Source organism: Oncorhynchus mykiss, chromosome 25 (genome assembly GCF_013265735.2).
Source record: "Oncorhynchus mykiss isolate Arlee chromosome 25, USDA_OmykA_1.1, whole genome shotgun sequence".
In the NCBI taxonomy this organism is placed as follows: Eukaryota; Metazoa; Chordata; class Actinopteri; order Salmoniformes; family Salmonidae; genus Oncorhynchus; species Oncorhynchus mykiss.
In genome coordinates this window covers 25,482,704-25,506,740 of record NC_048589.1, presented here as the reverse complement: position 1 = coordinate 25,506,740, position 24,037 = coordinate 25,482,704, and the positions used below count along the sequence as shown (strand labels likewise).

The 24,037-nt window shown below is 41.8% G+C and overlaps 1 protein-coding gene across 1 annotated transcript; it reads left to right on the top strand.

Moving 5' to 3' along the window:
• The first annotated feature begins 277 nt into the window (after window positions 1–277).
• LOC110505702 (gap junction delta-2 protein) lies at window positions 278–5,608 on the top strand. The gene is made up of 2 exons (XM_021585094.2): window positions 278–870; window positions 1,263–5,608. Exons 1-2 carry the CDS (start codon window positions 800–802, stop codon window positions 2,107–2,109), a joined length of 918 nt encoding a protein of 305 aa, XP_021440769.1. The 5' UTR covers window positions 278–799; the 3' UTR covers window positions 2,110–5,608.
• The last annotated feature ends 18,429 nt before the right edge of the window (window positions 5,609–24,037 follow it).

Genomic DNA, 24,037 nt, shown 5'->3' with positions numbered 1-24,037 from the left:
CGAGTACTGAAATCGGGGGTATTCCACGTGCACTCAAGAAAACCTGCTTTATTGCAGGCATTGTCACGATTACAGTTAAAAATCAACAAGTGTTTGCCTTAAAGGGAACCGAAAAAATATCTGGGCGCCATACCTTGACCCGAGGGCTCAGTACACAGCGCATTTACCTCTCTCCCTTTATCCCTCTCCCTCTACCTCTATGACCCTGAGCACGCGCACCAGAGACAATTCGGTCTGGCTCAGTAATTTGTATGTGTTGTAAACTTGAAACACCGGGTGCATTGAGCTTATCGCCAATCATTTTATCACAGATTAATCTTTCACACCGGCCCCGGGTTCCATTCGTCGAATATTGAAAATGAGAAATCCTGGCAGCGTTTGGCCGGGTTCCGCCAACCTGTCTGCACATGACGCAGAGAGGGGACTACTTAAAGGCGGATTAAAGCTGGCAAGACATTAAATCCAACCTCCATGCACCCAGACACAGCGCGCAACTCATCAGTCTGATCTTAAGATCGACAATAGGAGGGTTTATTGTAATCAGCCTTTCGGACTCCCCAAGACAACGAGAAAGTGACAGCGTCACGCGAGCGCTCGGGCAGACGCACAGAACCCTATTGCACGACGCGCGAGAGAAGAGGGCAGGCCAGCTGCGGGCTCATGATCAATGCATTTGTCAGATAACCTCCGAGCCTCTGGAGAGTGACAACGAACAAAAACCCAAGGAAATATTTTCCACATATTCGGCAGAAGTTCGTGCAGTGTGCCGTAGACTCTCGCCTGCTCCGGATGAACAACAATGGGGGAATGGACCATACTAGAGAGGCTTCTGGAGGCTGCTGTCCAGCAGCACTCTACTATGATAGGAAGGTAAGAGCAAAATGTCAACTGTATTGGCAGTTTTAATGGCTGTTGTTGTGGATAGAGGGGTTCCTGTGCCATGCACTAACTGAGAGGCAGAGACCGTGCACTATTGCCTGCTCCGCTTACATTACCAAACCAACGCTGGCAAAACATTTGAAAACACAAATACAGATTAATGCCAATTAGTAAATACTTCAGAGTACACAAAGTATATAACACAAATGACAACAACGCATAATACACATAGCATCCCAAACTCCATGCTGAGAGCGAGCAAAGCGTCATCCCAGCAAATAGCGTTTGGTTTCAGCACTGGACAGCTCCCAAACACACGCCTGCTTAGAGCGCCATTGTAAATCATTTACGGACTTTATATTAATACTTTGTTTGTTTTTTAGGATCCTACTAACTGTGGTGGTGATCTTCCGGATTCTAATCGTAGCAATAGTTGGAGAGACGGTCTATGATGATGAGCAAACCATGTTTGTTTGTAATACCTTACAACCTGGCTGCAACCAGGCTTGCTACGACAAGGCATTCCCAATTTCACACATTCGATTTTGGGTTTTCCAGATCATAATGGTTTGCACCCCGAGTCTTTGTTTTATCACATACTCGGTGCATCAGTCAGCGAAACAGAAGGAGCGACGGTACTCCACCGTCTTTCTGTCCCTGGATAAGGATCAAGATTCAATGAAACGAGATGACAGCAAAAAGATTAAAAACACCATTGTGAATGGAGTACTTCAGAACACAGAGAACTCCACCAAAGAAGCCGAACCCGACTGTTTGGAAGTCAAAGAGATCCCAAATTCAGCCATGAGAACTACTGGGAAGTCTAAAAAGAGTCGGCAAGAGGGTATCTCGAGATTTTACATAATTCAAGTGGTTTTCAGAAACGCGCTGGAAATAGGGTTTTTAGTGGGTCAATATTTTTTGTATGGATTCAACGTCCCGTCGGTGTACGAATGTGATCGATATCCATGCATAAAAGATGTCGAGTGCTATGTTTCCAGACCAACAGAGAAGACCGTGTTTCTAGTCTTCATGTTCGCGGTCAGTGGCTTTTGTGTGTTGCTGAATCTGGCAGAACTCAATCATTTGGGGTGGAAGAAAATCAAAACCGCGGTGCGAGGAGTGCAGGCGAGGCGGAAGTCCATTTATGAAATCAGAAATAAGGACTTGCCCCGAATGAGTGTGCCTAATTTCGGTCGTACTCAATCCAGTGACTCTGCTTATGTGTAGCACACGGAGAGAGTTACCGAAGGGACAATGTGCGATGTGTAAAGATTAAACCAAGATGAACCCGGGATGTACAGCTCCTCACACCTCATCCGTTTCTTGACTTAAACGAGTGGGCAGATTTTTTAATTTGTTTGTCTTTTATGGACTCCAATGGCAAGCCTGGATTCCACGTTTGTTGACTTATTACATTGCACTGATTCCACTTTGTAGTGACGTTTATACTATGTAAAGCGCTACATTTAGATCATGTCGACGTGTTCACGCATTTACTCTACTGTACTTGAAGAGCGCAAATGCAAATTGCACTAAGAGGTGAACACCGGGGAGCCAAACCTAACCCGATACGTGCTATTGACAGTGTTTCAAAAACAGTTTCAAACCGATTTTTGACAACAACCTATTTAAGAAACACAATACATGTGTTCGAAGGAAAATCTATTATCCATATTTATATAGGCATATGCCTATCTCCAGATGTATATAGGCATATGGATAAATATATAAATCAATTTTGGCTAGATTGACCTAGTTGAAATACATTAGCTTCATTCGTGTTTTTTGTTGCCTGTGTTCGCACCACTGACCTTAACGTATGTAATCATTCCATTGCTATATGGCTGACTTGCAAAACAGTATCTAGTGGATTTGCTGCAAACGCTAACGTCTGTGACTTCCTTAATTTACAATACACCAAAGCGCCCACTGCTTTTATTTGTGAAAAGTGTTTTCTTGCTTTCGTGTAATCAAGTGCCATACTTGTACATAAACATATATATATATATAAATATATATATATTTAAATATATAATATTATTCAACATGAAAGATAATTCCCTGCTTGAATTATGCTAAATGCCGCCCATTTTTTTTGCTTTATGTGTATTTGTTGTGATTGAAATGGAAAGGATATATTACATTTACATCTCTCTTTTTATTTAGAAAATGACTGGAAAATAAATAAAGTGCTAGTCTTTTTTATATACTGGAAGAAAACGTTTCTCCACAATCACAATTGATCTCAACTCAAAATAGCACAAATTGACCTTTTTAACAAACTAAGAATGGGCAATAAGTATCTGCTCTGGTGCTACAGTTTTTCACAGAACGGTTTTCAATGTAACCAAAATAAACCAGAAGAAACATCCTTTTCTGTCGAAAATAAAAGTGGGAATCATGTACACCAGAAACGTGTGAGGTGCAGTACTTTTCTGTCTGAAAGCTGAACTGGAATGTTAGATCCTATACCTGCCCTGTCTAGACCATGGCTTGGTTCAGTGAAAATGACAATGTTTGCCACACCCACGAGTCTATATTGTTCCATCCGATGAGAAAACCCCTATGAGAGCTTCCTTTGATGCTATCAGTATCTGTTACCATGTGGGTGTGCTGTAATTCATTTAAATGGGGATGATGCTTCCATGACAAACATGAATACTGCATGTCCCATTACAGTGTGCCCTGGGAAGCCCTAATGTGAAATGCATTCTAACATCCATGTACTGTTCCTTCCCAGTCTTAGCTGACCTGACCGTGACTGTTCACATGGCTGCTATACTGTTAATGACCTTGTAACCTTGACCAGGAAGCTATTAGACAGACATACTGCACAAAACATAGGATGATTAAGACCTAATCTTTATTGATAGAGGACTTGGCCTTTTTTGTCCTCCACACATCCCTTCTTCAGTCATTTATAGGAAGAGAGCAAGGGAGCGGCTCCGGACAAAGGGAAGGTCGTGTGAGCCTTATGAAGGTCACTTAGAAGAATGGAAAGAGAAAAAAGGTGTTAACTGTACACCAACACGAGAGGGAGAGCGAGAGAGAGAGAGAGAGAGGGGGGAGAGAAAAAGAGCGAGAGGAGGATTCCGGGATGACCAACAAGGAGGATCCGAGGGGGGTTAGGAGGCTAGATTCTGCCTCTGCCAGGATGATTCGGCAAAGCCCAGAGAAGTGCAAACTGACACATCTATCTCAAACGCAGCAGGGATGTGAAAATTCTCCCTAACTCGAGAACTCTGGGGAAAAAAACAGGAGAAGTGCAATTTGTCTACTTGGCCTGATGCAATGCAGTGGCTCACATTATATTTTTTCTTACTCTCTTTCTCTCTCCATCTTCATCTCTCGCTCTTTCTATTTGTCTATCCCGTCCCTCTCTCGCTTTAATTTTTTTACTGACCAAATTACTGTACAGGCCATCCTGTTCTATAAGATTGAAGTGTCCAATTCCACACAGTTGTCTTCAACGCATGTAATGTCATGGGTGTTCTTTCACTGAGAACTACTAGTTATACAAGGCTGTTGTGTAAGGGATCCTACAAAGACTATATTTTCACTGTACATTACTGTATATTTACTGTACATTTACTGAAGGGCCAGATGCTCTAATGCTGTGCTAGTGGTTTCCCTGCAATATTCATCCTGGTATTTTCACGGCTACTTCTAAATGCCAAAATTATTGGGTTATGTATGAATGCAATTATGCATGCTGTGTTGCATTTTCCATCATGTGAGTGTTGGAAGGCTTGGTTTAATATTACATGGTACCTGTGCTGCTCTTTATTTCCTTTGTGCTCAGCTCATGACAGCCAGGCTAAAAAGGAAGAGGGCTTTTGACTATTGACCAGAGAGATAGCTGGAAGTAGCGATAGATGTAAGCAACTCTCCCAGTTCTGGTTTACAGCCTACCAAGCAAGTTAAACCAGAACGAAATAAAGATCACATTAATTTGAGTTCTCTGGCATTTATCTTGTGCTCGCTTTGGCCCCCACTCTTGACAACAGTAGATACATCTGAGCAAGGACTGCAGCTATTCCAAGGATCCAAGACAAATGCTCAGGAAAAAAACTAATTTCAGCTGATTGCAGGTGCTTACAGATACAGGGAGGGAGATTTACAGGATCATTTTAGCCCTTAATCTCTCTGTCTGGAGAAACACCCCTCAATTAGAGAGAATCTTCTCCCTGGGACTGTTATGGTCAGGGAGAGATGAGAGGTGGGCAGTGTCCTGTCCTCATTAAAGAAAAGCAAATGTTATTACCATCCACCACTGCTTCAGTGTAATTTCTTCCTTCCTGTTCAACACTTTAACAAGGGCCTTGCTGATGAAAAAATATGCACTGTTTACCATAAAAATCACCAATACTATTTTTCTCAACAAGCCAAACTAAGTCTCCAACCCTGGATGTTTTTTATTTAACATGAGCTGGTTCAGTATATGTACTGTTAGTGGAATGACTTTGAAAGACATACTGTGAATTAAATCCACTTTCTCACCAAGATGGGAATATATTTGTTAAAGGTGTGCTGTCTTTTTTTTCTGTTGTGTTTTGACTCCTTCCTATCCTTCTGTCCTCTACAGGAGGAGTAAATCTTTAAGACAGTCGTGTCGTAGAAAAAACTCAGAGCTGCTTCTTTTTTCAAATGCTGAGTCTTTATTTATTTATTTTGTCAAGTGCTACATCCATAGAGGATTTTCTGTGGACGAAAATCCAAACAACCTCAACAGTGTAGTACACTGTCTCAGTACTGATGTTCTGAAAAAGCCCCCTCACATCCTATCGCCAGGCGCAGAGCTCTACATTCTCCTATACACTAGAACAGTGGGAAAGGCCAACAAATTGAAGTCAAATAAAACATAGCTTTTTACTATGAATAGTGTGTGTGCATAACTGTGTACTTCAAATTGAAAAGGATAAGATGGTCCAAGACAATCACGTATAATTACATTTAATTATAATTTAATACATTATTTAATTACCACTAATTCACTAATGCATTCATGCATTATGCATTCATAAACGCATTACTAAAGAAAGCATTCCTCCTTCACCCTGGCTTAATCCAATGACAGTTTAGTTCCAGGTCATAGTCCATTGACAAGACCACTGGGATACATACGGTGGTTTACAGAGTGGGATGCTAGCAGTGTATTTTTTCTGGTTAATGAGCAAGGCCCATGAGAGAAAACTATTTATCAGCTATACTGGATGCACTGTGCAACCATAGCTGTTTCTACATGAGGTAACGTAACCCTGGTGCTCTCTCAAAATAGAATAACTCTTACAGACACAATATACTGTAATCACAGGTCTGGACTTTGATAAAGGGATATTCAGTATCAATTTACTTATTATCGAGCAAGTCAACATGGGAATCCTTATCAATGCCAAAGAAGAATTCCAAACCAGATTTAAACAGAGTTGGGAATTACTGACTTCCTCGTCTTTTGCTGTTGTGTTATCGAAATCTATTGGTTGTCGTGGGCTTCCTAATGCAATAAACCTGACTTTAAATTAGGTTAATGACAAGTGAAGGACAAGCCCAAACTGGCAGCTGCGATGAATGTTGCTGGGCTGTAACTTGTTTATTTATGAGCTTCCATGGCTGCCTGCAACCTTACATCAAACAGAAACACACTCTTTTGTCTGTCAAGAAGTTGGACGAGGCTTAACACAGAACAGTCTGAAATAATACTGAGACTCTGACTCAAAATCGGAGAAAATCATGAATCTACGATACAGCTGTATTCATTTCTTTCTTTGTCTTTTACTTACATAACTATACATCTACAAGTAGATCAACTCTAGAATATATGGTATTTTTTAATTAGCTATGCACACAAAAATGTGCTATGCACACAAAAATATATATGAATATGTGCTTTGTAGGTAAAGACTAAACAACAGTAATTCCCACCATTATGTTAGTCAATAAGAGCACTTTGCTATGACTGGTTTATGAATAGAAAAAACATGTTAGCTCACAACAGCAGTACTTTGACCTGAAAGCGAACCCCACTATCCCACACCCCCTCTGCCCCGGGAACCACGTCCACTCATTCTCCCTTCGTTTAACAACCTGAAAGGAGAAGGCTCGCTTCAGGGTCGTATAGCCCTTTAATTCTGCTTTTTGCACAGATTACTGAATGAAAGGGGGAAAGCAAACAGAAGAAAACACTGAAAGCGGGTCTTTTAATCCAGTGAGCCAGAAGCTATGAAATGAACCTGGTTAGCACATATGTTAAAGGCATGACATAGGGAGATATGGCATCCATTTGAACAAAAGAAATGGGATTTTGTGTTCAGTAGAGGAGAATGTGAATATGCATTTACAGAGATAGTTCATGTGAGGGGATATGTTTAACACCATGCAGGCGGACAGGGCCAGTGTGATCTAAGTGTAGCCAGCTTTTCCTCAGACAACTTCCCCCTGCCTAATGAAATGGTCCAGACACGGAGACAAAGGGACATGGTGGCAGGACATGTGACAACCAGGCCCCATTCAGATGGATTTGGTTAAGTGCACCATGCTGACATGGCTACAGTAACAATCAGCACTGACAGGACAGCACGACGCAAGGTGCTGCCAGATTAATTTTCTGAATCAAATTTTTAATATCACTTTTGGATTATGAACACTGAATAGATTTGCCACCCTTAGGTTGGCTCACTAGGGGACAGGCTGTTCCTTCACCACGCAGACCAACATTACAACACGAAACTGATGCAGTCATCCTATGCTACCACATTGTCATGATCAGATAACATTGTCATTGCAGGTTATATTCGGGAGAATGAAGAGAAATTCACATGATATTATTCTCCAGTAATGCCCTCAAGTCTCAGTGAACTAATACACAGCATGCACAGTGCATTCAGAAGTGATTCAAACCTTTTCCACATTTTGTTAAGTTACAGCATTATTCTAAAATTTATTAAATCGTTTTTTTTCTTTGTCAATCTACACACAATACCCACAAATGACTAGGCAAAAACAGGTTTTTAGACGTTTTTGCAAATGTATTAAAAATACAAAACTGAAATATTACATTTACATAAGTATTCAGACCCTTTACTCAGTACTTTGTTGAAGCACCTTTGGCAGTCATTACAGCCTTGATTCTTCTTGGGTATAAGGCTATAAGCTTGGCACACCTGTATTTGGGGAGTTTCTCCAATTCCTCTCTGCAGATCCTCTCAAGCTCTGTCAGGTTGGATGGGGAGCATCAGACCTTAGAATCTTATTTCTCATGGTATGCGTGTCCTTTAGGTAACTTTTGGTAAACACCAAGCGGGCTGTCATGTGCCTTTTACTGAGGAGTGGCTTCCATCTGGCCACTCTGCCATAAAGGCCTGGTTGGTGGAGTGCTGCAGAGATTGCTTGTTCTTCTGGAACCTTCTCCCATCTCCATAGAGGAACTCTGTAGCTCTGTCAGAGTGACCATCAGGTTCTTGGCCATCTTCCCGACCAAGGCCCTTCAGCCCCGATTGCTAATTTTGGCAGAGCGGCCAGCTCTAGGAAGAGTCTTGGTGGTTCAAGACTTCTTCCGTTTAAGAAGTATGGAGGCCACTGTGTTCTTGGGGACCTTCAATACTGCTTACATTTATTGGTACGATTCCCCAGATCTGTGCATCGACACAATCCTGCCTCTGGGCTCTAGGGGCTCTGGGCTCCACAATCCTGCCTCATGACTTGGTTTTTGCTCTGACATGCACTGGCAACTGTGGGACCTTGTATATACAGATGTGCGTCTTTCCAAATCATGTCCAATAAATTGAATTTACCACAAGTGGACTCCAATCAAGTTGTAGAAACATCTCAATGATTATCAATGGAATGGATAATGGATGCACCTGAGCTCAATTTCGAGTCTCATAACAAAGGGTCTGAATACTTATCTAAATAGCGTTTTTTTGTTTTTTCTGTTTTATAAATTAGCAAAATATTATTTAAACCTGTTTTCGCTTTGTCATTATGGGGTATTGTGTGTAGATTGATGAGGAAAAAAATGTATTTATTTATTATTTTAGAATAAGGCTGTAATGTAACAAAATGTGGAAAAAGTTCAATGGGTTTGAATTCTTTCCAAATGCACTGTAAATGCCAGGCTGTTATACTGCAATACACCAACTTTGCCTCAGAGAGCAGTTAGTCATTTATAGAGAGCGTGTAGCACTAGGCTAGAGACCACACTATGGTAGCAAACCCTTTAACGATTTCTCTTTTGTGCCATCTTTAATTTTGGGCCCTGAAAGCCCCATCCATGTTGACACTCATCCTGCTACTTGTAAATAATTCCCTCTGCCCCTCCTGTCCTCTCCTGCTCTCCACTTCCCAGTTTCTCCCTGGCGGCAGGGAAAGCAGACACCACCCGCTGCATAGCCGATCGACCCTGATAAATGTTTAAGTTACGCACAATTTGGTAGCCAATAAAAATCAGTGGCAGCCGAGGCTTAATCAGCTACAAAGGTGCTCCCTGTCTAATGGGATTAGTGCTGGAGCAGGGAGAGAGAGAGAGAGGAGAGAAAGAGAGCAAGAAGAGAATGCTAAGGATCAAATCGCCAGCTAAGACCACCAACACACTACAGATTGCCCTAACATGACCCTTACAAGGTTTACAATGAGGCACTTGTCTCACTCAAGCTTGGCACCAATTCAATTTCTTCTCCACTAATTCATGAATTGAACGAGGAAAAGGTTGCTAAAACCCCTGACTTCATCACAGGGTGACCTGGGGTAGCGAGGGTACACCCCTTACGAAAGAAGATTGCAGTTAGAGTGCAGTATAACTGCAGTATGCAGCAAATACTGTGTCCAAAATAACACAGTTTTCTTTACTGCAGTCATTTTTCAGTGTAACTGCAATTAGAGTTATTCTGCAATTACTGCTTCCAAAATATCATAGTTGACTGCAGTTACTACACTTTTACTGTAGTTTCAAAACGGCAAGCTTTTTTTGTAAGGGACACATTATCTAGCTATCACTTTTACACGGAGCAAGGAATAAATAGCTTATAGCCGTCATTAGATAAGAGAGGCTAGCCTACAGTGCAGTTTTTCCACAGGTTCACATGAGCTGTGAGATGGTACTAATTAGCTCAGTAATGAAAGACAGTCCAGAAAATACAGTATTTATACAGTTATATAACTCAGATGGAACTTCACGTTTCACAGCATGGTCATTCTACATTAGACTCACAGCCGGCGACTCCCTGGAGGACATATCATCCTGGGGATTTACTGTACCTGCTACGCTGCTTAGCCCACTGAGTAAGTTGGTCTAGTTCACTCCGATTTACCCCTGGACTCTATTTGAACTGGGTAGCTGTATCCTCTCTCTCTGTTTTCCTTCTGTACTTCTCTCTCACCCCCTCCTTCATTCTCCTTCCCTCGTTCTCTTTCTCTCTCTTTGATGTGACACTCCTTTGGTATAAATCATGTGCCATCTCGTGTAGCCCAATAACACAGTGATGAAATCTACTTTTCAATCAGGGCTTTGATTGCCAGCTACAACATGTTCTACAATCTCACCGCTTGTTGAGGATTAGAAATGAAAACCGAGCAGCAAACAGCTACTCCATTGGATCCAGACTCTATTATAGAAAACGTGTGACATTTTTCTTCCATTCACAGGAGATCATTATCATTGAGAATGAAAAGGAAACATGGTCCCTGTAAAATGCTTTATCACGTATAACCTATAGGTATGTATTTTCCTCTTGAATATGTGACATAATAATGGTCATCTTGAAAATCTGCCATCTACAAGAATAGGAATACATTCATGTAAAATACTACTGTTTATGTAATGTAAAAACAACAAGAGATGAGATATTTACCAAACTTTAAAATACATTTAGTATTAAAATGTATGATGTAGCATTAGGATGTTTTTGCAACACAGCCAGATGATGCAGATGGTAGCACTAACTGTAAAAGACCTCAGATACTCCAACAACTCACAGTGAGACTGCCACATTCTCCCTAGCTGGATTAACATAGACTGAGTGAGACACTCACGGATCCATCCCTCCGTCTCCAGTGTCTCAGACAGTACAGTCTGCCTTGTTGAGAGACTACTGTAGGACCTTATGCTGAGGTTGGACAGGAGGTGTTAATTAGAGTGAGAAATGTTCTGTTAGCATTAGCACATCAGACAGACATGCACACGCACACGCACGCACGCACACACACACCCACACCCGCACACACACACCCACACGCACATGCACACACACACACACCCACACCCAGTCTGCCAGAAGACGCCTTGGTGCAATAAGCCTCTTGAAATGTGCATGGAATTCCAGTTGATCGGAAAAGATTCACATCTATCCGCCTATGTGTCATCCAACATCCTCAGGCTCAAAGATTATGGCAGTGTACATTTGTTGAGAGGCAGTCAAGCTTACCACACAGACACACACACTAGCCTACTTGGGGAGCGTTGATTGTGTTAATGTCTGTATCCTATACTTCCTGTTGACGTTTCCTTCTCTGTCACGTGACGCAACGTTAACTATGTTTGGACCTCCACGGACCCCCATGAAGCTATTTTCTGCAGACACTGACATCAGCTCTTATGACCGTAAAATAGAATATTCTCGTGACAGAGACACCAATTACATTGTCATTTACAGAACTCTACGGGTTGGAGGTCACACACAGTGCATCATGGAAGAAGGGATAGCCTATGGGAGGATGAGGAGCCGGAGGAAGGGAGCGCCCCCAGACTAGCCCAGGTGAATGCTGCTGACAGTAGAATTCTTTAAAAAATGTCTTAATGGTATTCTGCTGGGATCAATACACCAGGCAGCCAGCGGCAAACACAACAGATGGCCTATAACTGCTGAATAGCCACTTCTTTAGACAACACTTGATTTATATTCTCTCTGTCTCAAATAGCAGGCCACAAAATTGCAACCCAAAATGTTAATCAATCAGAATGTATTTTTAACACATGCTAGGGCTAACATTATTAACAACATTTAGTGCATTGGCCCTTGCCCATTTCAACCTTCATACAGCTACAACAAAAATAATGACAAATATCAGGTCCTGAAAGGTCACAATATATTGAGATGAAACAGTAGAATTATTATGGGCGTTATGGCTGTTATCCTCACAACACCTTGACAGTCCCTGGACCTCAGTTCATCCACCAAAGTGGATGGGCAGTTTAATATTCCGATGAGGATTTTTTAAATTTATTCAGGCTTGGGAATTTGGGAATTCTCTCCGACCTTAAAGGCCCAACTGGATGCAAGCTGATCTCCCTCCAAAGATGGCTTTGTGGTCACATGAAGCCAGGGAACAGCTGCAGTGCTCTCCTAGCCAGCCAAAGCAGAATGGGGGATGTCCTATGATCTAAACATCAGCCGTGGTGGTGTGTGTTTGTGGACATGCCTGTGTGTGTATATGCATTTCAGCTTTCATGTGCAAGACGTGACATGTAATCATTTGGTACTTAAAAGAAATCAAGGATGATTTTGAGGTAGAGTAAGAGCAATGTTTACTCTCTCTCACACAGGCATACATGCACATTCACCCCAGGATCATATACAGTACAATGTACATCCACAACATATCTGCTCAAGGTTTCAAACTAATTCATCCAAGTTCTATTATGTCATAGTTTTTCCTCAATCACGTAGAAGCATTCTGGGGATCTGTGTTGAAGTGTATCTATAGCAGAACAGCAATAATCAAATGTTCACATACATACAGACCTTCTTAACATCTTCTTGTCTTTGTAGCAGAGTTGTATATCTTAAACCCTTTAGGCAAAACTTTAAATACAAATGCCATCAGTGAATACAACATTCACTGTTAAGTCTTTCGTTCACAGAATGTGAACACATTGTTTTCATCAGAAGAGAATTGTTTGCAATTGTTTCCAGCCATCAGTAAATTAAGAGTTTATTTCCACTAGTTCCATTTTCCATTTGTGTTTGTCATCAGACATGATTGCTTCTGGGTACCTTCATGTGTGTGTAAAATATTACTGTTCTCAGATGTTTTTATTCGTAGATTTTAGATGTGTATAAAAACTAAAAACATCGCCAGGTGTACGGTGTTTCGGCTGGCTTCCGTGTTAAGTGGGTCATTGTGTCAAGAAGCATTGTGGCTTGGCTGGGTCATGTTTCGGAAGATGCACGGCTCTCGACCTTCGCCTCTCCCGAGTCCGTACGGGAGTTGCAGCGATGGGACAAGACTGTAACTACCAATTGAATACAACAAAATTGGGGAGAAAAAGGGGTAAGAAAAATACAATTCTAAAATAAGGTAAGTCACTCTGGATAAGAGCATCTGCTAAATGACGAAAATGTCAAATGCAAATGTTTTACATACAGATCTCATATTACTGTATTGAATTATATATAAAAAAGAATATTGATGTCACAAATGTATCAAGTAGCAGTACTACTTATTTCTCTGAGTGAGGCAGATATATAGCATTTTGCAAAAAAACATGATTATTTGTCTCTCTGAAATGAAACCATCAGGTAATAGAGTTTAAACAAATGCATTTCTGTCATTGAACAACCCCATGCCATGATTAGATAGTGAAAAAAACACACCACTCTCTTTCATAATTTCTTTAAGCAATTATAGCTAATTTACCAACATTTCTGAAAATTGATAGCGTTTTGGAATTAAACTCTGCAAATAGTAGTGCAAAAAAGTCTAAATCAGCCCATCAGTGTCATACCATGTAAAATATAAGGAAATATCTAGGCAATGGGAACTGTCTAATTTTCATAATTCTTTACATTGCAGTGATACAGAGAATGAAGTTAGGTTACTTCTACATAACTTTGGATTACTACAAGTCATTTTGGTGTGGATTGAGGCATATACGTTCATATCAGTTGTGTTCATCCATTGTATTCAAGTTTCCTTATTTCTATTATGGGATTGTGTTTCTGTGCGCCAACAGAAAGTCTACAAAACTATGAACAAACTAGCCTATGCATTGAATACAGTGCATTCGGAAAGTTTTCAGACCCCTTGACTTTTTCCACATTTTGTTACGTTACGGCTTTATTCTAAAATGGATTAAATTGTTTTTCCCCTCGTCAATCTACACACAATACCCCACAATGACGACATAATACCCCATAATGACAAATCAAAAACATATTTTCAGACATTTTTGCTAATTTATTAAAAATGAAAACCAGAAATACCTTATTTACATACAGTAAGTAGACCCTTTGCTATGAGACTTGGAATTGAGCTCATGTGCATCCTGTTTCCATTCATCATCCTTGAGATGTTTCTAGATGTTTCTAGAACTTAATTGGAGTCCACCTGTGGTAAATTCAATTGATTGAACATGATCTGGAAAGGCACACACCTGTCTATATAAGGTCCCACAGTTGGCAGTGCATGTCAGAGCAAAAACCAAGCAATGGATTGAAGGAATTGTCCGTAGAGCCTGTTTTGGCTTTGTCATTATGGCGTATTGTGTGAAGATTGATGAGGAAAAAAAAACATTTAATCAATTTTAGATTTTTTTAACTTTTATTTAACTAGGCAAGTCAGTTAAGAACAAATTCTTATTTTCAATGACGGCCTAGTGGGTTAACTGCCTGTTGCCAATGACGGCCTAGTGGGTTAACTGCCTGGCAGAACGACAGATTTGTACCTTGTCAGCTCAGGGGGTTTGAACTTGCAACCTTTCGGTTACTAGTCCAACGCTCTAACCACTAGGCTACCCTGCCGCCCCAGAATAAGGCTGTAACGTAAAATGTTTTGGGAAAAAGTCAAGCGGTCTGAAAACTTTCCGAATGCACTGTACATGGAATTGGATTGTGATGATACCGATAAATGAATCCTGCACACAATGTACTTATTATAAAATATGTTTTTCTGTGTAGGAAATTGTTTGGATGAAATATGCATAAATGGAGAGTAATTGCCCATAATTCTGTGCCTTTCAATAGTTGTACTTATAGTTTTGATCATACTGATTTAGTGTTTCTTGTGGACTCTGTTTTGAAAAGGCACCTACATCCTCAGCAATCCACACACAATACCCCATATTGACAAAGCGAAAACAGGTCTTTAGAAATGTTAGCGAATGTATAAAAATGTAAAACAGAAATACCTAATTTACATAAGTATTAAGACCCTTTGCTATGAGAATCAAAATTGAGCTCAGGTGCATCCTGTTTCCATTGATCATCGTTGAGATGTTTCTACAACTTGATTGGAGTCCACCAAATTGCCCAAATTCAATTGATTTGCCATGATTTCGAAATTGTTGACAGTGTTGACAGTGCTTGACAGTGCTTGTCAGAGCAAAAAGCAAGCCATGAGGTCGAAGGACTTGTCCATAGAGCTCCGAGAGAGGATTGTGTCGAGGCACACATACCAAAACATTTCAGCAGCATTGAAGGTCTCCAAGAACACAGTGGCTTCCATCATTCTTAAATGGAAGAAGTTTGGAACCAGCAAGACTCTTCCTAGAACTGTCCGTCCGGCCAAACTAAGTAATCGGGGGAGAAGGGCCTTGGTCAGGGAGGTGACCAAGAACCCAAAGATAGAGTTCCTCTGTGGAGATGGGAGAACCTTCCAGAAGGACAACTATCTCTGCAGCATTCCACCAATCAGGCCTTTATGGTAGAGTGGCCAGACAGAAGTTTGCCAAAAAAGTACCTAAAGACTCTCAGACCATGAGAAACTGTTCTCTGGACATACCCTTGACTGTGTTACTGGAGCTCTTCTCTCTTTACCCATCTATCTCTTACTCATCTCTCTCTTTACTCATCTCTCTTTACCCATCTCTCTCTTACTCACCTCATTTTACCCATCTCTCTCTTTACCCATCTCTCTTACTCATCTCTCTCTTACTCATCTCTCTCTTACTCATCTCTCTTTACTCATCTCTCTCTTTACCCATCTCTCTCTTACTCACCTCTGTCTCTTTACTCATCTCTCTCTTACTCATCTCTCTCTTTACTCATCTCTCTCTTACTCATCTCTCTCTTTACTCACCTCTTTCTCTTTACTCATCTCTCTCTTACTCATCTCACTCTTCACCCATCTCTCTCTTTACTAATCTCTCTCTTACTCATCTCTCTCTTTACCCATCTCTCTCTTTACCCATCTCTCTTACTCATCTCCCTCTTACTCATCTCTCTCTTTACCCATCTATCTTACTCATCTCCCTCTTACTCATCTCTCTCTTTACCCATCTCTCTCTTACTCATATCTCTCTTTACCCATCTCTCTCTTACTCATCTCTCTCTTTACAATCTCTCTCTTACTCATCTCTCTCACCCATCTATCTCTTTATCCATCTCTCTTACTCATCTCACTCTTACTCATCTCTATCTTTACCCATCTCTCTCATTACCCATCTCTCTCTTACTCATTTCTCTCTTTACCCCTCTCTCTCCTACCCATCTCTCTCCTACCCATCTCTCTCTTACTCATTTCTCTCTTTACCCATCTCTCTCCTACCCATCTCTAGAGAGAAAGATGGAGGAGAGAAGGTGGAGAGACAGGCTAAATATGGTAGACAGAGAGGGGGAAATAGAGATCAGAGACAAAGTGAGAGAGAGAAAGAGAACAAGCAGAGAGAGAGCAGAGAGAGAGCAGGAGCCGAGAGAGAGCGAGCAGAGAGAAAGAGAGAGCAGAGAGAAAGATAGAGCAGTGAGAGAGAAAGAGCAGAGAGAAAGAGAGAGCAGAGAGAGAGAGAGAAAGAGAGAACAGAGAGAGAAATTGAGAGCAAAGAGTGAAAAAGCAGAGAGAAAGAGAGAACAGAGAGAGAGAAAGAGAGAGCAGAGAGAAAGAGAGACTAGAGAGAGAAATAGAGAGCAGAGAGTAAAAGAGCAGAGCAAGAGAAAGAGAGAGCAGAGAAAGAGAGAGCAGAGAGAGAGGAAGCAAGTAGAGAGAGGGTACATCACATGTGAATCTGTGTCTCCAGACATCTCTCCCAGCCAGAGGTTAATTCTTCTACCCAACCTTTTCCTCAGAGATGACCTCACCAAGTGTACTGTATCATTTTACAAAGACCTACAAAGAGGCCTTATTCACCGTACATCCTCCAACCTGCAGCAGTCTTACAAGCTGTTTCTTGCCTTTGATAAATCATTCAGTGTTTACTACTGCAGAGAGAAAGTAGAAACTCACATCCCAAAAACGTTTGGATGATCTTCCAATGCATTATTGAATGTACTCTACGAAGTACTAGGTTTAGCCTGCATATTTTTTTGTTCTTGAGCACTGCATGGATTTCATTCCTTTTATGCTGTAGATTTTGGTCTGATGGCCTTGAGATAGAAGCTGTTTTTCAGTTTCTCGGTCCCAGCTTTGATCCGTACTGACCTCGCCTTCTGGATTAAAGCCGGGTGAACAGGCCGTGGCCTTCCTATGACGTCGAGTGCAGTAGGTATCCTGGAGGGCAAGCAGTGTGACCCCGGTGATGCGTTGGGCAGACCGCAGCACCCTCTGGAGAGCCCTGCAGTTGCAGGCAGTGCAGATGCCATACCAGGCGGTGAAACAGCCTGACAGGATGCTCTCAATTGTGCATCTGTAAAAGTTTGTGAGTGTCTTAGGGGCCAAGCCAAATTTCTTCACCCTCCTGAGGTTGAAGGGGCGCTGTTGTGCCTTCTTCACCACATTGTCTGTGTGGGCGGACCATTTCAGATCATCAGTGATGTGTACGCCGAGGAACTTGAAACTTTCCACTTTCTTCACTGCGGTCCCGTCAATGTGGATAGGGGTGTGCTCCCTCTGCTTTTTCCTGAAGTCCACAATCAACTCTTTCGGTTTTTTGACGTTGAGGGAGAGGTTATTTTCCTGGCACCACTCCGCCAGGGCTTTAACCTCCTCCCTGTAGGCGGTCTCCTTATTGTTGGTAATCAGGTCTACTGTGGCTGTGTCATCTGCAAACTTGATGATTGAGTTGGAGGCGTGTGGCTACGCAGTTATGGGAGGGACTGAGTACGCACTCTTGTGGGGCCTTTGTGTTGAGGATCAGTGAAATGGAGGTGTTTTTTCCTACCTTCACCACCTGGTGGGCGGCCCATCAGGAAGTCCAGTACCCAGTTGCACAGGGCGGGGTTCAGACCCAGGGCCCCGAGCTTGATGATGAGCTTGAAGGATACTATAGTGTTGAAGGCTGAGCTATAGTCAATGAATAGCATTCTTACTCAGGTATTCTTCTTGTCCAGATGGCATAGGCATAGGGCTGTGAGCAGTGCAATGGAGATTGTATCGTCTGTGGATCTATTGAGGCGGTAAGCAAATTGAAGTGGGTCTAGGGTGTCAGGTAAGGTAGAGGTGATATGATCCTAAACTAGCCTCTCAAAGCACTTCATGATGACATAAGTGAGTGCTACGGGACAATAGTCATTTAGTTCAGTTATCTTTGCTTTCTTGGGTACAGGAACAATGGTGGACATCTTGAAGCAAGTGGGGAGCAGCAGACTGGGATAGGGAGAGATTGAATATGTCCGTAAACACTCCAGCCAGCTGGTCTGCGCATGCTCTGAGGACGTGGCTAGGGAGTGGCTCGCAGCCTTGCGAGGGTTAACACGTTTAAATGTCTTTCTCACGTCGGCCATGGAGAAAGAGAGCCCACAGTCCTTAGGAGAGGGCCGCGTCTAAATGTCAATCAGTCGGAAGCTTAAAAATAACATTGTTTTGCAACGTCCATATCATATACACTGTGAAAGTGAAGTTGTGATGTCATTATGTGCTTTGAAACCTACTGAAAAACTATTTATGTAATCTATACTGAACAAAAATATAAACGCAACATGCAACAATTTCAACGATTCTACTGAGTTACAGTTCATATAAGAAAATCTGTGAAGCAATGGGTGGGCTTGGGAGGGCATAGGCCCACCCACTTGGGAGCCAGACCCAGCCAATCAGAATTATTTTTTTCCTATAAAAGGGCTTTATTACAGATGGAAATACTCCTCAGTTTATCAGCTGTCCAGGTGGCTGATCCTGCAGGTGTAGAAGCAGGATGTGGAGGTCCTGGTCTGCCGTGGTTGCACATGGTCTGTGGTTGTGAGGCCGGTTGGACGTACTGCCAAATTCTCTAAACCAACGATGGAGGCAGCTAATGGTAGAGAAATTAACATGAAATTATCTTACAACAGCTCTGATGGGCATTCATGCAGTCAGCATGCCAATTGTACGCTCCCTCAAAACTTGAGACATCTGTGGCATTGTGTTGTGTGACAAAACTGCACATTTTGGAGTGGCCTTTTATTGTCCCCAGCACAAGGTGCACCTGTGTAAAGATCATGCCGTATATCAGCTTCTTGATATGCCACACCTGTCAGGTGGATTGATTATGTTTGCAAATGAGAAATTCTCTAACAGGGATGTTAACAAAATTGTGTGATCTCCCATTTGAGAGAAATACGCTTTTTGTGCGTATGGAACATTTCTGGGATGTTTAATTTCAGCTCATGAGACCAAAACTTTACATGTTGCGTTTATGTTTTTGTTCAGTATACATTTGATAGGCAATATGAATGCAATCTGTCATCTCTCTATCAAGCCTCTCTGTGTCAGGAGACTGTAGCTTACTATACTCATCCATCCTTATTCATCCATGCAGATTATCTAAAGCTTTTAACACCTAGCATTTACAACGGACAGATCTGAGCAGGAAAAAGCCAGTGCATTAAACTGAACCAGGTCCTAGCATTTCATTCCAATACACATTGAGCTGGTCATCATCTTTGAAGCTGGCTGCAGTCCCAGTGAAAGGGCTTGGGTGTGACAGGAAATGAGGACTGCGATAATGGATCCGATGGCCCAATTCCTCACACTGCCATTGACTGCCTTGTTAGCTGACTCAAGATGGAGTGACTGGACCGTGACAGAGCCGCTGTGACATCTGTCTGGTGAGATGGCACACTCCTCAACGGTATCGTTGATGACGGGGGGAGACCGGGCCTGTGAAAATACCACCCTGGCCCCGCTGCCTTTCACAGCTCTGGATAGGCCCTCTCATGTCTCTCTGATTACTTGTGTCTTCATCAAAGCCTGAGCTCAGCTGTGGCCAGATTATTTTTCTTCTCGTAGTTTCGTGACAGCTATCTCCTTACTCCCTCCTGCCAGGGGGCATTCAACAGACACACGAGTCTAAGCTCCAACTGTTTTATCCATGTTTCAGTTGCGTGGCGTGGGTGACAGGCCACATTGAAAATCAGCTCATAATAAAGTCATACACTGTTCATAAGAATGTTATTCATGCTTCATAAGCATTTATTCATGTTGTTTAAGTGTACTCTCGAAGGATTGGGTTAATCAAAATCATAATTTGCACAAACACAAACAGTCCTAATTTATTAGATTATCAATGGAAGTGCATCATGGAATATGCAAGTCATTTGCATTGATAAGATATTTATTTGATGCCCATCCCCTGTGGAAAAATCTGTTAATACCTATTGTAAACGTGTGTGCGTGTGCACCTGTGGAAGATTAAAGCAGGCCAGATCAAGCAGGACTCTTTTGAACCCTGCAGGCTCTAAGCTGGCTCTTTTCATTAGCAAACATAGATTTGTTGAGCTCTGTACTGTTTGTACTCCACTCGTCATGCCCCTTCCTTCTCCACCCCTTTCTCAGAGGCCCAGGTGAGCCCAAATGGCCAATGTGTCTATTCAGGCTTGCACCCACCATACAGTGCATTCAGAAAGTATTCAGACCCCTTGACTTTTTCCACATTTTGTTACAGCCGTATTCTAAAATGGATTAAATTGTTTTTCCCCCTCATCAATCTACACATAGTACCCCATAATGACAAAGCAAAAACAGATTTTACAGACATCTTTAAGACCCTTTTCTCAGTACTTTGTTGAAGCACCCCTGGCTGCAATTACATCCTCGAGTCTTCTTGGGTATGATGCAACAAGCTGGGCACACCAGTATTTGGGGAGTTTCTTCCATTATTCTCTGCAGATCCTCTCAAGCTTTGTCAGGTTGGATGGGGAGCGTTGCTGCACAGCTATTTTCATGTCTTGAACGAGATATTAGATGGGGTTCAAATCTGTGCTCTGGCTGAGCCACTCAAGGATATTCAGAGACTTGTCCCAAAGCCACACCTGCATTGTCTTGGCTGTGTGCTTACGGTCGTTGTCTTGTTGGAAGGTGAACCTTCGCCCCAGTCGGAGGTCCTGAGCGCTCTGGATCAGGTTTTCAGCAAGGATCTCTTTGTACTTTGCTCAGTTCATCTTTCCTCTGATCCTGACTAGTCTCCCAGTCCCTGCAGCTGAAAAACATCTCCACAGCCTGATGCTGCCACCAACATGCCTCACCATAGCGATGGTGCCACATTTCCTACAGACGTGACGCTAGGCATTCAGGTGGTTCTAAACTTCTTCCATTTAAGAATGATGGAGGCCACTGTGTTCTTGGGGACCTTGAATACTGCAGATTTCTTTTGGTACCCTTCCCCAGATCTGTGCCCCGACACAATCCTCTCTCGGAGCTCTACGGACAATTTCTTCTACCTCATGGCTTGGTTTTTGCTCTGACAACTGTGGGAACTTACGTATATGGCCATCAATTGTTATCATTTGATGAAATGTGACATACATTAAATATACAAAAGTATGTGGGTACCCCTTCAAATTAGTGGATTTTACTATTTCAACCACACCCGTTGCTGATAGCCATGCAATCTACACAGACAAACATTGGCAGAAGAATGGCCCGTACTGAAGATCTCAGTGACTTTCAATGTGGCACCGTCATACTGTAGGAGGCCACCTTTCCAAAAATTGTATGAATTAGTTTACCTACATGCGTTGTCTGGGTGTGTTATACACCCCTGCTCTAAACATATTATTGTGTCTTTTTTACATTTATTGTGTCAATAAAAAATTATTGTTATGAGTTGTATTAAATTATTATTATTAGAAACTGATTTGAGTTAAGTAGACTTTTGGATTGATAAAAACGAGACTATTGACATTTTCCATCACTTCACATTCTACCCCTACATTTGGATGTTCTTTTGGTGTTCAGAAACAGATATTTTGTTGTTGTTTTGAAACACTGATTTGGGTTTCATTATTATGGCAGCATACCTTCTGTGAAAGTAGCAATGAAGATTCTCCCATTATCATCACAGACTTGAGAGTGTCTAATGTGTGTTGCCTCACAACATACCTTGTTATGCTTGTTATGACATTACTTTGTAATTATTCATCTACGTATAGTATCATATTTGTTGTGCTCTATTCAAACTAGGCTGCGGTTAGAGTTACCGCTATAGGGACATTGTACTATAATTCTAGGGTTAGGGTTACCGCTATAGGGACATTGTACTATCATTCTAGGGTTAGGGTTACAGCTATAGGGACATTGTACTATCATGGCTAAACATAACCCTAGATTGGAAAGCATTGCACTTACAGCTTGAATCCTAACCCTATCTTCATGTCTCTAGGCTGGGCTCCCGAGTGGCGCAGCGGTCTAAGACACTGCATCTCAGTGGGGGTGTTACTATAGACACCCGGGTTCGATTCCAGTCTATATCACAACCGTCCCTGATTGGGAGTTCCATAGGGCGGCGCACAATTGGCCCAGCGTCGTCTGGGTTTGGCCGATGCAGGCCGTCATTGTAAATAAGAATTTGGTCTTATCTACTTGCCTAGTTAAATAAAATATATATATATTTTTTTAAATGTCCACCACTCGGCTCAACCCCAACCCTAGCTAAACCTAACCCTATCATTGGCCTTAAACTTAACTCTTGCTTTAACCCTATCATTGGCCTTAAACTTAACTCTTGCTTTAACCCTATCATTGGCCTTAAACTTAACTCTTGCTTTAACCCTATCCTTGGCCTTAAATGAACTCTGGCTTTAACCCTATCCTTGGCCTTAAATTAACTCTTGCTTTAACCCTATCCTTGGCCTTAAATTAACTCTTGCTTTAACCCTATCCTTGGCCTTAAATTAACTCTTGCTTTAACCCTATCCTTGGCCTTAAATTAACTCTTGCTTTAACCCTATCCTTGGCCTTAAATTAACTCTGGCTTTAACCCTATCCTTGGCCTTTAACTTAACCCTGTCTTTAACCCTTGGCCTTAAATTATCCTTGGATTTAACCCTGTTCAATGTGAATACAGTGAAACAACGAGTAAATGCAATCCTTGTTGTACTGTATTTGTACAGTACAGACTGCAGTCCTTTTTATAATGCAGTCTGTAATACAGACTGCCTGTTAAGGGTTAAGTTATATTTCCAAACATGACCTATTTATAATATTCCTACTGTATGCACCTATATATGTGGATCATAATTGTATCCCTATTTTGTTGATGAGAATGTTCCTGTACTTCAGGAAACTTGTAGTGTATTCCAGGTGTAAAAGGGCTTCTAAGGGTTGTAATTCCCACTTTAAAATGCCAGACTTTATTTGCCCTAAAGTGAAATGTATCAACCCCTACAAAACAATTTCATTAATTATAATCCGCATAATAATTCCCATTTCCTGATGCTGCAGGATTATTTTCCTGCTGTAGCAATCTGGCTCAAATTAAGATCCTACAGCTGTATGCCAATGCCTGTATGACCACAGAGCCACTTCAACACTTATAAACCCAACTCGAAAAACAACAGATGTTAATCCATGACCACACTCTATGACCACAGATTGCACTCTATACAACCACAAACTCCTCTGCACTACTGATCCAAGACCAGTTTTATGGCTCCTATTCCCCATCCCACTGATAGAGCCCAGTCCAACCACAGATTTCAGAACAGGCAGCTATCGCTAATCCTCTCCTCCTGCAACCCTCATCAATAGTCATGAAGTGGCACTGAATGCTTAAATTATTGCCCTTAAGGTTACAAATAGGGAACTAACACATCCTTAGAGACAGAAAGATAGTGTCAAATCCTCTCACGGCACAATGATTTACACTACACTGTTGTCCACTCTCCATGCTTGACAGTTTATGTAGAATTGGCAATGTACAGATTAAACCGAGATAAAATGCTAACATATGCAGACTGCCAGTTGGTACTGTATCTACAATAAACATCTGAGAGAGACAGTTAGCTTTTCATATAGCGCATTAGTTTGCCATAACACTTGTCTGCTAAACTGGGGCAGATTGTAATTCTCAATACAAACCAATACAATAGATGAACTA